At 44.3% G+C, this 14337-nt stretch overlaps 1 protein-coding gene across 2 annotated transcripts in view; it reads left to right on the forward strand.

Annotated features, from left to right (window-relative positions):
• The window catches only part of ANXA3 (annexin A3), a 74528-nt gene that overhangs the window by 16584 nt on the left and 43607 nt on the right, over positions 1-14337 (forward strand). For both annotated transcript variants that reach the window (XM_052642069.1, XM_052642068.1), the window contains exon 3: positions 12113-12200. In XM_052642069.1, coding sequence (XP_052498029.1) covers positions 12113-12200 — 88 coding nt within the window. The remainder of the gene's footprint in view (positions 1-12112; positions 12201-14337) is intronic.

Consider the following 14337-nt stretch of genomic DNA (forward strand, 5'->3'; position numbering starts at 1 on the left):
AGGGTAGATTCCCAACCTCGACTACCAGGGAAGTCCCTCAATGGTTTTCAAGCTCTGTGGCTGGAATCCAGGACAAACATCAGCTATATCTTTACCAAACCATATATATATACATCGAGGATGAGTGAAGTGTCTAAAACATCATATTCCTGTAAACGTATTACTGCCATTTTTATGGAAATGGCACTGGTTATCTTAAGCTGATCAGAAGCTCTGATTGGAAGTCATATCTTTAATCACAGATAAGACTGGAGGAAGTGAGTTAATGTTTTATAATAGCCCCAGATTGGCAGGCAGAGTCACTCAAAACATGGGGTCCATGGAGAAGAAATTCAAAAAGGGATGCTTGATGGTGGAAAGGTAGGGGAACATTTATCTAAAGTGGAAACTTGCTGGTAGGAGAAGCTAACCCATCCTATGTGTCCATAGTGAGTTAGAGAGCACAGCTTCCCTTCCCACCCCACCCTTCCTGTTTTTCCTGGGAACAAGATTGTTGCAGTTTGACAGAGGAATATACAATGTTCCCAGTGTGTAACTCTTAGTTCAGGTCGGTTCAGTCGCTCAGTTGTGTCCGACTCTTTGCGACCCCAATGAATCGCAGCTCGCCAGGCCTCCCTGTCCATCAGCAACTCCCAGAGTTCGCTCAAACTCATGTCCATCGAGTCAGTGATGCCATCCAGCCATCTCATCCTCTGTCGTCCCCTTCTCCTCCTGCCTCCAATCCCTCCAAGCATCAGGGTCTTTTCCAATGAGTCAACTCTTTGCATGCGGTGGCCAAAGTATTGGAGTTTCAGCTTCAGCATCAGTCCTTCAATGAACACCCCGGACTGATCTCCTTTAGGATGGACTGGTTGGATCTCCTTGCAGTCCAAGGGACTCTCTAGAGTCTTCTCCAACACCACAGCTCAAAAGCATCACTTCTTCAGCGCTCGGCTTTCTTCACAGTCCAACTCTCACATCCATATATGACCACTGGAAAAACCATAGCCTTGACTATTAAGAAAGGACAATAATGGCAGAGCTCACAGGAAAGGTACAGTGTGCTAGTGTGGAGGGCATTTGGGGAAGGCAGTGCCTTAAATTCCACCCCATGGATAACATCAGCCCTGGGCATTTGGACATTTTTGGTCCTGGGTGCAAAGGATTCACGGGCTTTCCCAATAGCTCCATGGTAAAGAATCTGCCTGCCAGGCAAAGGACACAGGAGACACAAGCTCGATCCCTGGGTCAGGAAGATCCCCTGGAGGAGGAAATGGCAACCCGCTCCTGTACTCTTGCCAGGAAAATGCTATGGACAGAGGAGCCTGGCAGGCTATAGTCCATGTGGTCCCAAAGAGTCAGACGTGACTGAGCACACACACAAAGGATTCATAAGAGCCCCATCCGCTTTCATATTTCTTGCTTTTGTGGGCACTTCCAACTAGACCTTTCTTCCCTATGTGTTTGCTCTTCCTGACCATGCAAACTGAAACCGGGTGAAAGGAGAACACCTGTGTTACACACACGTGTGTGTGCTGAATTTCTTCTCTGGTGTCCCTATTGTTTACTTCATCTCAGGGCTGGATGATCTAGCTTTCTAACTGTTTTTATGGAAACGGACTTCTCACATCTCAGGCAGTAAAGCCATCCTGCCTGAGTAGGTACTTTCAACATGATTGCGACTTTCTGTCTGGTGTATGTATCAAACCATGTTTCCCGAAACTTCTTTAGGTAAATATTGACACTCAGACAGTAACACAGATGGTCTTCTGCAGGTAGTTAATGAAAAACAGGTTAGACATGGATTTCAAATCAAAACATTTAGAGCTTTGTTTTAGGACAAAGCCTGCAAAGAAATACTGTATTATCTGAGTGAGAAGGGAGAGGCTTCTTGGGAATGAATGGAATGAACATTAAAGGGCTGTTCTTTGCCACTCCTTGACCCAAGCTTAACCACCAAGGAGGGAGGGTGCCTCTTTTATATTTTATCATAGTAAAAAGTGTAATTTGCCAGTCTAACGTGTAGCCATTGAAGAAGCCTTTAAATCAGAGGTGAAGAGGCAATGAGCAAGTTTTATATTGAGAGCAAGGAATGTGAAGGGGAGAAGCGGAGATGTGATTCTCTTGAATGTCTTTCTTGGCAGATGCAAAGCAGTTAGAAAGCAGAAGTATTAAGCAATAAGATTAATAACAGACGTCTCACATGAATGAAGAAAATAAGTCAAAAGGGCAGAAAATTCTCATGTCTACCCCTTCCTCCATTCTCAGATCTTTGCTCCCTTCATTTTCAACTATTTGTGTTTGATTAAATGCCTCACCTAGATCCTGGAGTCCTGTTTAAATAAGAGTAGTGACAGCCCCATGTGAATAGGATTTACAAAAGGTGAAGAGTGCATTTGTCAGATTTTTGAGATACGGCGCGGAGCTCTGAAAACTGGTAGAAAGCATTTTGTACTCAAAGGGCATGAAAACCCACTCCAGTATTCTTGCCTGGAGCATTCCCTGGACAGAAGAGCCTGGTGGGCTACACGTCCATGGGATTGCAAAGAGTGTGACACTACTGAGAAACTAACACTTTCACTTTCATTTATTCATGCAACAGATACTTGCTAAGCATCTACTATGTGCCAGATACTGTTAACCTCTGCAGATCCAGCAGGGAAAGAGAAATAAAAAAGCCATGGAGCGTACATGCCTTTCACTTTTTTTTTTAATGATTTTTTGTTCTATTAACCAGCAAACATTTTTAAGCCTTTTACGTCCCCTGTGTCTTATTTATTTACTTATGTTGGGCTGGGCTGGATCTTCATTGCTGTGCACGGGCTTGCTCCAGCTGTGGCGAGTGGGGGCTGCTCTCTAGTTGCACTGCACTTCTCCCTGTGGTGGCCTCTCCTGTGGTGAAGCGCGGACTGTAGGGAACCTGGGCTCAGTAGTTGTGGCACACAGGCTTAGTTGCTCCGTGGCTTGTGGGATCTTCCCAGACCAAGGATCAAACTTGTGTCTCTTGCATTAGCAGGTGAATTCTTTACCACTGGGCCGTAAGAGAAGTCTGCCTCTGATTTTACTAGAGAAGACAGCTAGTAAATAAAAAATAAGTGTGTAGTATATAAAGTCAGTTTTAACTGCTCTGGAGAAGAGCTGAGGTAGGGCGTGAGAGTGATGGGGTGCATTATTTTCTGCTCAGGTACGTGAGCAGAAGTCAGCCTGGAGCCAGAGAGTGGACTGGGAGGATATTTGGGGGAAGAGCATCCAGGCAGAGGGAATAGAAGGTGTAAAACTCTGAGGTGGAAGAGCAATAAGAAAACTCCCGTGAAGTGACAAGATTTGGGGGAGCATAGAAGCTCTCTTTTTTATCAATTCAGGGGCCCTCATGGGCCACGAGACTCCCAGTAGTCCCCGCAAGAACTGTTGGCATTGCCGTTGTCTATGCTTGCTTTTTCCCCAGTGGCTCAGTGGTAAAGAATTTGCCTACAACACAGTAGAAGCAGCAGGAGATGAAAGTTTGGTCCCTTGGGTCAGGAAGATGCTCTGGAGAACAAAATGGCAACCCACTCCAGTATTGCCTGGAAAATCCCAATCCATGGGGTTGCAAAAGAGTTGGACACAACTGGGCAACTAAACAACAACAAAGGTTTGCTTTGCATTGCTGCTGCTGCTGCTGCTAAGTCGCATCAGCCGTGTCCGACTCTGTGCGACCCCATAGACGGCACTCAACAGGCTCCTCCGTCCCTGGGAGTCTCCAGGCAAGAATACTGGAGTGGGTTGCCATTTCCTTCATGTCACTTTCCAAATATACTCGTACAAAACTCATAAAATAATGCATTTTAACATCATATCGTGTGGACATTAATGACCTTGGCCATCAGTGTAAGAAACATTCTTCCCAGAATGTTATGAGCGGTAAATGTCTCTGATCTTAGTCCCATGGATTCCCATTGCCACAGAAGTGAAGTGGGAGGTGAGTGGGTGTCACCACTATACTCCTCCAATTCTGCCAAGGCAGTCACCATTCCGCAGCCAAGGACTTCCTTAAAAGATGTAGATGTTGCCAGATTTCTCATTGCAGTGAGTCAAGTTCCCTGTATCTTTCACAGTTACAGTGACAGTCTCTTAGGTGAAGGCATCTCCCCTGTAAGATGGTTAGATATGCACAGAGCTGAGGGTTTGATCAGAAGAGTCTTCAACTTTTTGTGGTCCTTGACCAAGAAGAACATTTGATTGTGAAGTCTTAGCTAAGTTAAGCTCCTGATTTTGATTGTGGTCTAAAAAATTAATCCTCAGACACTGGGGATAGAAGACTCAAAAGAAGATGATTCCAACTTATGTACAAGCTGTCACAAACAAATGATGAAAATGATGCTGAGAAAGAAGTTTGTGTTGATGCAGTCTTTTCAGGGGTGCAATGGTTCAAGCTCAATCCAGACAGCTGGGTTTGCTGCCTTTGACAGAGAAATGCTGAGTGCGTGGAGAGACAGGAAGGAAGATACAGTAGAATCACTGGAAACATCCCAGGTGCACCAGGCATGAAAGACCTGGTGCCTAAAGAAACACTTACGTAGTCCTGACATCTTCCAAATCTCCCAGCATATGGTGATCACTTTGATTTCTGGGGTATCGATATTTGAAGGAAGCAGCCTTATCAGGCAGCCAGCTGTCTAGGGTAGACCTCGGAGAAAGTCCTCACCTTGGGATGTCACTGTTTTGCTTCTGTCTACTAACAGAGAGATGGGGAAACCATGGAAACAGTGACAGCCTTTATTTTCTTGGGTTCCAAAATCACTGCAGATGATGACTGCAGCCACGAAATTAAAAGATGCTTGCTCCTTGGAAGAAAAGCTATGACAAACCTAGACAGCATATTAAAAAGCAGAGATGTTACTTTGCCACCAAAGGTCCATCTAGTCAAAACTATGGTTTTTCTAGTAGTCATGTATGGATGTGAGAGTTGGACCATACAGAAGGCTGAACTCCAAAGAATTGATGCTTTTGAACTGTGATGTTGGAGAAGACTCCTGAGAATCCCTTGGACTGCAGAGAGATCAAACCAGTCAATCCTAAAGGAAATCAATCCTGAATATTCATTAGAAGGACTGATGAAGCTCCAGTACTGTGGCCACCAGATTCGAAGAGCCGACTCATTAGAAAGCCCCTGATGCTGGGAAAGATTGAAGACAGGAGAAGGGGGCGACAGAGGATGAGATGGCTAAATGGCATCACTGACTCAATGGACATGGGTTTGAGCAAAGTCCAGGAGATGATGGAGGACAGGAGCCTGGTGTGCTGCAATCCATGGGGTCACGAAGATTCAGACACGACTGAGCAACTAACACAAATCACTTGTTTGTCCCCATCTTCCCAAATTTCTGAATCACATTCATCTTTCTTCTCCAGGTCAACACCTTCCTTTGTTATCACATTCCAATGCTCTGTCTCTGGGACTCCCCCGATGAAATCAGAACAAGAAAAGCTGGCATGTGGGGCTATTTTCTCATTTGAGCGATCACAGGAAGGAATGCAAACTCTTCCCTTGAACATCTTGGATGTGCTGCAAACAAAGCCATAATGGAAGCCTTGGGACTTCCCTGGTGGCCCAGTGGCTGGGGTGCCATGCTCCCAGTGCAGGGGGCCCTGGTTCTATCCCTGGTTGAGGAGCTAGATCCCTCATGTCTCAGCTAAGAGTTTGCATCCCTCCAAAACATCCCACGTGCCGCAATAAAGATTGACTATCTCACATGCCACGACTAACACCCAGCTCAGCCAAATAAACAAATGTTGTTGTTCAGTCGCTAACTCATGTCCAACTCTGTGACCCCCATAGACTGCAGCACGCCAGGTCCTTCACCATCTCCCGGAGCTTGCGCAAACTCATGTCCATTGAGTCAGTGATGCCATCCAACCATCTCATCCCCTGTCACCCTCTTCTCACACCCTCATTTTTTCATCAGGGTCTTTTCCAGTGAGTCAGCTCTTCACATCAGGTGGCTAGAGTACTGGAGCTTCAGCTTCAGCATCAGTCCTCCAGTGAATATTCGGCATTGATTTCCTTTAGGATTGACTGGTTTGATCTCCTTGCAGTCCAAGGGACTCTCGAGTCTTCTCCAGCACCACAATTCAAAAGCATCAATGTTTTGGCACTCAAATACGTAGATTCGAGCACTTTTCTCCAGCAGCAGCGAGTGGGGGCTTCCTCTAGTGCAGGGTGCGGGCTTCTCATTGGTGCTTTCTCTTGTGGAGCATGGGCTCTAGGGCAAGCGGGCTTCAGTAGTTTCAGCTCCCGGGCTCCAGAGCACAGGCTTAATAGTTGTGGCGCACAGGCTTAGTTGCTCCAAGGTATGTGGGATCTTCCCGGACCGGGGATCAAACCCATGTCTCCTGCATTGGCAGGTGGATTCTTTACCACTGGACCACCAGGGTATTTACCACTGGACCAGCAGTTGCAAGTCCATTCCAGGGCCTTTAACTGTTAAGTTTCTTTGTTTTTGAAAAGCACTTTTCCCTGGAAAATTGAATGAGAGGTTTTACATTTTTAAAGTTTTGATTGCTTTTATTAATTTTTTAGTCTACTTCATTGTTGCTTTTATTCTAAACCCTCATGACCCAGCAGACTGTTTCAACATTGGGCAGAGAGTGACCATTTCTCCCTGGCTCTTTGAGAGTTCCCAAGTCTTGCTGCTGCTGCTGCTGCTAAGTCGCTTCAGTCATGTCCAACTCTGTGCGACCCCATAGACGGCAGCCCAACCGGCTCCCCCGTCCCTGGGATTCTCCAGGCAAGAGTACTGGAGTGGGGTGCCATTTCCTTCTCCAATGCATGAAAGTGAAAATGAAGTCGCTCAGTCGTGTCCGACTCCCAGCGACCCCATGGACTGCAGCCTACTAGGCTCCTCTGCCCATGGGATTTCCCAAGTCCTAGAGGCTTATAAGAGGCTTTGATTTGAAGGCTTAACTCTGGGACATGGCTTTTCCAGGGCTTTATGAAGTGATGGGGCTCTGGCTTTGCCTCACTTTCAAAATGTACCTGCAGCAGCTGCTATTCTTGCTCTGGAGCATTTGGCTTTAAATATGTTTGCTTCCTGTCAAGAGGATTGGCACCCTCTGGTTTTCTCTTTCACCCATTCTTCTGAGTATAAAAGTTTGACTTCTTGCAAACGCAGTGCCTTTTCATGAAGAAATAGATACGACTGACTTTTCTGAGTTAAGGACAGTCTGGCGTCTCTCAAGCGTAGTAGCAGACAGCTCCCCAGGACTGGCTTGGCAGGCCAGTGGCTTCAAGATGTCAGGTGCTATGACCGACATGTGAAGGAGAGTTTTAGAGCATCATGGAAAATTAAGTAGGCATGAAGTAGATGCAGCTAGCATTAGGAGCAAAGACTGACCACTTGCCAGTTTTGTGAACTTGGGCAACAGCTTCATCTTCATCTACAGATGGGATTTATTGATATTCTATCTGCCTTATCAGTTTACTGTGAGGGCTGAATAAGCTAATGCAGGAAACGTGCTTAGCAAATTGTGAGTAGCAGCAATTGTTAGTAATGTTAAGAGCTGTTATTTCCTCCCTTTATTTAGACATTCCTTGCTGTAAATTTATTTTCCAACTGGTTTCAGGATCATGTTCCCTTTGGGGGCATCTGACGGTCAAGTTTGAGGGGAAAAAAATGCGTTAAAGGAAAGTGGATGAAAATCTGATCAATCTTGACTAAAAATAAAAAGACTTTGCCATGTATTTATGTGATGTCCTGCGCTAGCACTGACACTTTGTTAGGGTAGTAGGGTTCGTGGACATAAGCTAAGTATTGATTAATAATTTAAATGTCTAAGAATTAAGCCTGCCATGGAGCAGGCAATGGAAGCAGTTTTGTTTGGTTGTAAAAATGCCAACATTCCTGAAACAGTGAGCTCATCATCAAATTATTCTTCCACGCCCATAAAAGAATCTATGAATTGTTTGCTCGATTTTGTTTTGGTTTTCTGGGCAACTAAGAACGAAATAGGGCAGTGATTCTCAAGCCAGTTAGAGCATTAAAGTCCTCTGGAGGGCTTGTGCAAAACGTGGACCCTGAATCTTCGCACCAGAGTTGTTGATTCAGTAAGACGGGGGTGGGGCCTGAGAATTTGCATTTCTACTAAGTTCCCAGGCAAGGCTGATGCTGCTGATCCAGGAACTGCACTTTGAGGACCATTAATATAGAATGTCCTGAGGCCTTACAACGTGGTGGAGATCTCAGGGCGATTTAGTCACCAGGAAGTGGGTTCAAATTCTGGGTCTGTCCTTAGTAGCAGAGAGCAGAATTATGTCAAGCAAATAATCTCTCTGAGATCCAGTTTCTTCTTCTGTTTTTAAATGGAAATGATACAGCCTTCCCCCTCCTCCCCTTAAGGTCATCGGAAAACTTAAAGAAGATGTCTGCGAAGCACTTTGTTCCCTGCCTGACATGCATTAATTTAAGAGTCCATTAACTTCTTTTACTGTAAGATGTTTTTTCATAAGTCGTGTATTTATTTCTGAGTGTTTGGGGCAAGAAGCTCTGTCGCGTGAATTAACTGCTCGTTTAAATGACTGAAGCAGTTTGAAAGATTTCACTAAGATTCCATTTCAGAATTACCATGTCATTTGTCATGCTGATGTGTGTGTGTATACTTTTTTCCTTTTAATTAAATTAGTTTCTTCCCCTTAAATTCTTATAAGAGTAGCAAGATGCATAATGGATTGGGAATTTCATCCTTCTTCATTTGTACATTGGAATTTCAACATATTTTCATGCGTTGGTAGAGGGCAGTGAAAAGGTCACAGCTAGAATGAAAACCCTGAGTTTTCATAATTCATGGACAATTAGAGTCTGACTGAATTTTGTCTTTTTATTCAAAAGCAACCACGTGAGTATCTCCCTGACACAGAAGCACCAGTTGCTGTTCAGTCACTCAGTCATATCCAACTCTTTCGGACCCTGTGAACTGAAGCACACCAGGCTTCCCTGTCCTTCACCATCTCCTGGAGTTTGCTCAAACTCATGTCCATTGAGTCAATGATGCCATCCAACCATCTCATCTTCTGTCATCCCCTTCTCCTCCTGCCGTCAGTCTTTCCCAGCATCAGGGTCTTTTCCAGTGAGTCAGTTCTTTGCATCAGGTGGCCAACGTGTTGGAGCTTCAGCTTCAGCATCAATCCCTGCAGTGAATATTCAGAATTGATTTCCTTTAGAATTGACTGGTTTAATCTCCTTGTTGTCCAAGGGACACTCAAGCTTCTAAAACATGAAGTGTCTAACACCTCATTTCTAAAGACCATTATTTCATCTGTCTAGAGTAGGGCCTGGTCATATGCATTTTAATCAATGAAAAATTAATCAGTCAATCTATGAAAGAAGTAGAAAGTTTTATTCAAGCCAGACTGAGGATTATGACCTGGGAAGAGGCTCTCAGAAAGCTTCAAGGACTGTTCTGCCCACTAGAAGTCAAAGCACAGGTATGTTAAGTTTTTTGAGACAGAGAGCTGTTCCTTAAATGACGTATTATTGACAGTTCACACAGTGCACATTGGCAGGTACAAAGTGTTGCGTCACCATGACCTCTTCCAAGATCAAGGAGAAGAATGTTATCTTTAACAAGCTGTCCTGTTGGTATTGGGAGAATGTTGCTCTTTATGGCTGAGCAGGTATTCCTGCCAATGGGCAAGATCTGTTCTGTGCATAATGAATTTACACAGTGCAGTGTTGGGAAGAGAGGACGCCAAAGGGCAGAGAAATTTTTATGTGTAAATTTTACTTGTCTTGCCATAAAATGAATTTTATTTCACAGAAGAATCAGCCCAGGTGGTGCAGAGACTGCATTTTAAGACAGACAAGGAAAGGGCTGCAATGGTCAAGACAGATTTCAGGTTCAGATTCTGCTGCTTAACTAGCTATGTGGACTTAAGCAAATTCTCCAGTCTTCTCCCCCCGCCCCGCCCCCCACTGCCCCAGTTTGGCTGTTTTTTTTTTAAATTTATTTTTTATATTAATCTTTATTGGAGTATATTGCTTTACAATGTTGTGTTACTTTCTCCTGTACACCAAAGTGAAACAGCCATACATAAACATGAAAAGTGAAAGTGAAAGTGTTAGTTGCTCAGCCATGTCCGACTTTTTGCAACTTCATGGACTGTAGCCAGCCAGGCTTCTCTGTCTGTGGAATTCTCCAGACAAGAATACTGGAGTGGGCTGGCATTCCTTTCTCCAGGGGATCTTCCTGACCTAGAGATGGAACCCGTGTCTCCTGCATTGCAGGTGGACTTTCTGAGCCACCAGGGAAGCCCCATACATATACATATATCCCCTCTTTTCTGGATTTCCTTCCCATTTATTAATAGGTCACCACAGAGCACTGAGTAGAGTTCCCTGAGCTACACAGTAGGTTCTCATTATCGCCAGTCTTCTTAATTCTTGGTCTCTCATATGTGACATGGGTCAGTCTTACTCATTGGGACCATTATACAGGTTATATAGTTAGTGGATTTTAAAAATGCCTGGCATAGTGCCAGTCACAAAGCACTCAAAAGCTCCAGTATTGTGATGGTTCTTCTAAAATGCCACACAGGAAAGGTGGACAGATAAGATAAACACAAAAGTTCACAAAAGACTAGACCTGAGATGAAGTCAGTTGGCTGTGTGTTAATCTGTAAAATATTTACTAAGTCTTCAAGAAAGAGAATTCTCCAAAGATTATGTTGAAGTGACTGATTCCTTGCAGGTGGTTTAGATCAGGTACATTCGTGACTAGCTTCTAACTTGGTATAATCACTTTCAAAAAAATTTTATTTATTTATTTATTTATTTGACTGCCCTGGGTCTTCATTGCGGTGTGGGCTTTCTCTGGTGACAGTGCTCAGGCTTCTCACTGCAGTGGCTTCCCTTGTTGTGGAGCACAGGCTGTAGGCCACAAGCTTCAGTAGTTATGGCCCGTAGGCTCTAGAATGCAAGATCAGTGGTTGTGGCCCATGGGCTTAGTCGCTCCATGGCATGTGGAATCTTTCCGGATCAGGATCCAACCTGCGTCCCCTGCGTTGGCTGGCAGATTCTTATCCTCTGTACCACCAGGGAAGTCCTGTCCTTACTTTTTTAGTATCAAAACTCTATTTTGGACACCTTAAGGTAAAATGATGTTGGATTGTATTGAAACAAATTAATCAAATCTACTGAATCAGCAGACTATCATTTTTTACTGTCAGGACATCAATTTTCCATTTACGTTCACATGACAAGATAATGTCTTTTCATGAAAATACTAAACACTTCAGGAGATGCTAAATGAAACATCGTAACACAAGACAACAGAGCCAGTGTTACTCAGTAATAGGATGGGAAGATCAGTTTAGAAAGAAAGCAGTACTATTATAGACAAGTTTTTATTCAGAGATTTAAGAAATGCCATAGAAGTATGACTTGGATTTTTCTCAATTTCTCTTAAGCAATTTTAATAAATTTTATTCCTTCTATAGAATAGTCTTTCCCAGCTTACTGAAAAAATTTTAAATTATGTGCTTAAAATTAGTATTATGGCATGTTTTCATTTCCATGCTGTTCCTGAAGACCGTGTCAGTGGAGCCTTCAGAAGAGAATTTATTCGCCACAATTGTATTTCCATTAAACAAAGCTTAAGAACAGACAGTCCTAATGGGGTTTTCATTTATGGATCCTGTGGGTAGGGTTCCCCAGGGAGGACGGTCAACATTAATTAAAACACCCTGAGGCCTGTGACCTGCAATTACTTCTCCGTGAGATGCAGTAAAGAGCTTTGTATAAATCCCGTGAAAACAGAGGAGGCAGGAAATTCCTGCTTTCTCTTCGCTTTCATGAAGATGCAGCTTTTAAGCAAATATTCTTCAGAGTTACCACAATTGACATAGTTCATTGCTCTCGGGAACAAATGTTTTATACGTTCAGTTCGTTACCCAGAAAAGGAGAGGCCTTTTATATGGGGTAGTTGTCATGTTGCCTGCATATCTAAGCCAGGAGAGTCTTGAACCGCCCCTGAAGTGATGATAAGGTGTGCAAATTATGGGTTTGTTATGTGGTTCCAGTAGGCATATGGGAGTATGCATATGTAATGTAAGTAAAGATGTCACTTTGAACTGGTGGGACTGTCGGTTATTTCTTTCTAGGTTGGAAAGCGAGGGACCATAAGAGATCATTCTGGCTTTAACCCATCGGTGGATGCTGAAGCGATTCGTAAGGCCATCAGAGGAATTGGTGAGTAATGCTTTACAATTTCTTCCTTACTGTTGAAGCAGATCAGGAATTAAAGCTAAAAGTGCGTAGGTTCAGGTTGCCCAAGTTGCCTTTTTTACGTAATTAGAGAAATGGTAAGGCACTTTAAAAACTTGTGAAGAGGAGAAGTGTAGGGTACCCAGTCTATGTGTGTGTGCATGTGCGTGTGTGTGTGTTTTCCACGACAATCATTTGAGGCGGAGACTTTCATTCTCTTTAGTTTACAGATGGGGGAACTGCAGCTCAGAGGCGGTGAGTCATTTCCTAGGTTCATACATGAGTGGCAGAGCTGGGATCCAACCCATGATTGAAATGCCAGGTTTCTTCCAGGGTACCGTGCTTTCACAACACCAGGAGAGTGCCAGTGGGCATAGGCATGACCTGTAAGAGGTGCTTAAGTTTCTGTTTGTTTAGTTTTGTCTATGGCTGTGCTGGGTCTTCGCTGCTGCGCACTGGCTTTCTCTAGTTGTGGCGAGCCGGGGCTACTCTCTGGTTGCGGTGGGAGGGCTTCTCATTACAGTGGCTTCTCTTGTTGTGGAGCATGGGTTCTAGGGCACACGGGCTTTAGTAGTTGTGGGGCATCTTTCCCTACGGCATGTGGGATCTTCCCAAACCAAGGATTGAACCAGTGACCGTGGCACTGCAAGGCGGATTCTTAGCCGCTGGACCAGTGGGGAAGCCCAGGAACCCAGTTTTATCCGGTCTTAATATTTGCCATGTTTCAGTTCAGTTCAGTCGCTCAGTCGTGTCCGACTCTTTGCAGCCCCATGAATCGCAGCACGCCAGGCCTTCCTGTCCATCACCATCTCCCGGAGTTCACTCAGACTCATGTCCATCAAGTCAGTGATGCCATCCAGCCATCTCATCCTCGGTCATCCCCTTCTCCTCCTGCCCCCAGTCCCTCCCAGCATCAGAGTCTTTTCCAATGAGTCAACTCTTCGCATGAGGTGGCCAAAGTACTGGAGTTTCAGCTTTAGCATCATTCCTTCCAAAGAACACCCAGGGCTGATCTCCTTCAGAATGGACTGGTTGGATCTCCTTGTAGTCCAAGGGACTCTCAAGAGTCTTCTCCAATACCACAGTTCAAAAGCATCAATTCTTCGGCGCTCAGCCTTCTTCACAGTCCAACTCTCACATCCATACATGACCACAGGAAAAACCATAGCCTTGACTAGACGGACCTTAGTCGGCAAAGTAATATTTCTGCTTTTCAATATGCTATCTAGGTTGCTCATAACTTTTCTTCCAAGGAGTAAGCGTCTTTTAACTTCATGGCTGCAGTCACCATCTGCAGTGATTTTTGAGCCCAAAATAAAGTCTGACACTGTTTCCACTGTTTCCCCATTTATTTGCCATTAAGTGATGGGACCAGATGCCATGATCTTCGTTTTCTGAATATTGAGCTTTAAGCCAGCGTTTTCACTCTCCTCTTTCACTTTCATCAAGAGGCTTTTTAGTTCCTCTTCACTTTCTGCCATAAGGGTAGTGTCATCTGCATATCTGAGGTTATTGATATTTCTCCTGGCAATCTTGATTCCAGCTTGTGTTTCTTCGAGCCCAGCGTTTCTCATGATGTACTCTGCACAGAAGTTAAATAAGCAGGGTGACCATATACAGCCTTGACGTACTCATTTCCCTATTTGGAACCAGTCTGTTGTTCCATGTCCAGTTCTAACTGTTACTTCCTGACCTGTATATAGGTTTCTCAAGAGGCAGGTCAGGTGGTCTGGTATTCCCATCTCTTTCAGAACTTTCCACAGTTTATTGTGATCCACACAGTCAAAGGCTTTGGCATAGTCAATAAAGAAGAAATACAGATGTTTTTCTGAAGCTCTTGCTTTTTCTATGATCCAGCGGATGTTGGCAGTTTGATCTCTGGTTCCTCTGCCTTTTCTAAAACCAGCTTGAACATCTGGAAGTTCACGGCTCACGTATTGCTGAAGCCTGGCTTGGAGAATTTTGAGTATTACTTTACTAGCGTGTGAGATGAGTGCAGTTGTGCAGTAGTTTGAGCATTCTTCGGCATTGCCTTTCTTTGTGATTGGAATGAAAACTTTTGCCATGTTTATTTCCTTCTCAACACTACCATGGGCTTCCCGGGTGGCGCTAGTGGTGAAGA

The sequence above is a fragment of the Budorcas taxicolor genome, chromosome 6, assembly GCF_023091745.1.
Source record: "Budorcas taxicolor isolate Tak-1 chromosome 6, Takin1.1, whole genome shotgun sequence".
NCBI classification, from domain to species: Eukaryota; Metazoa; Chordata; class Mammalia; order Artiodactyla; family Bovidae; genus Budorcas; species Budorcas taxicolor.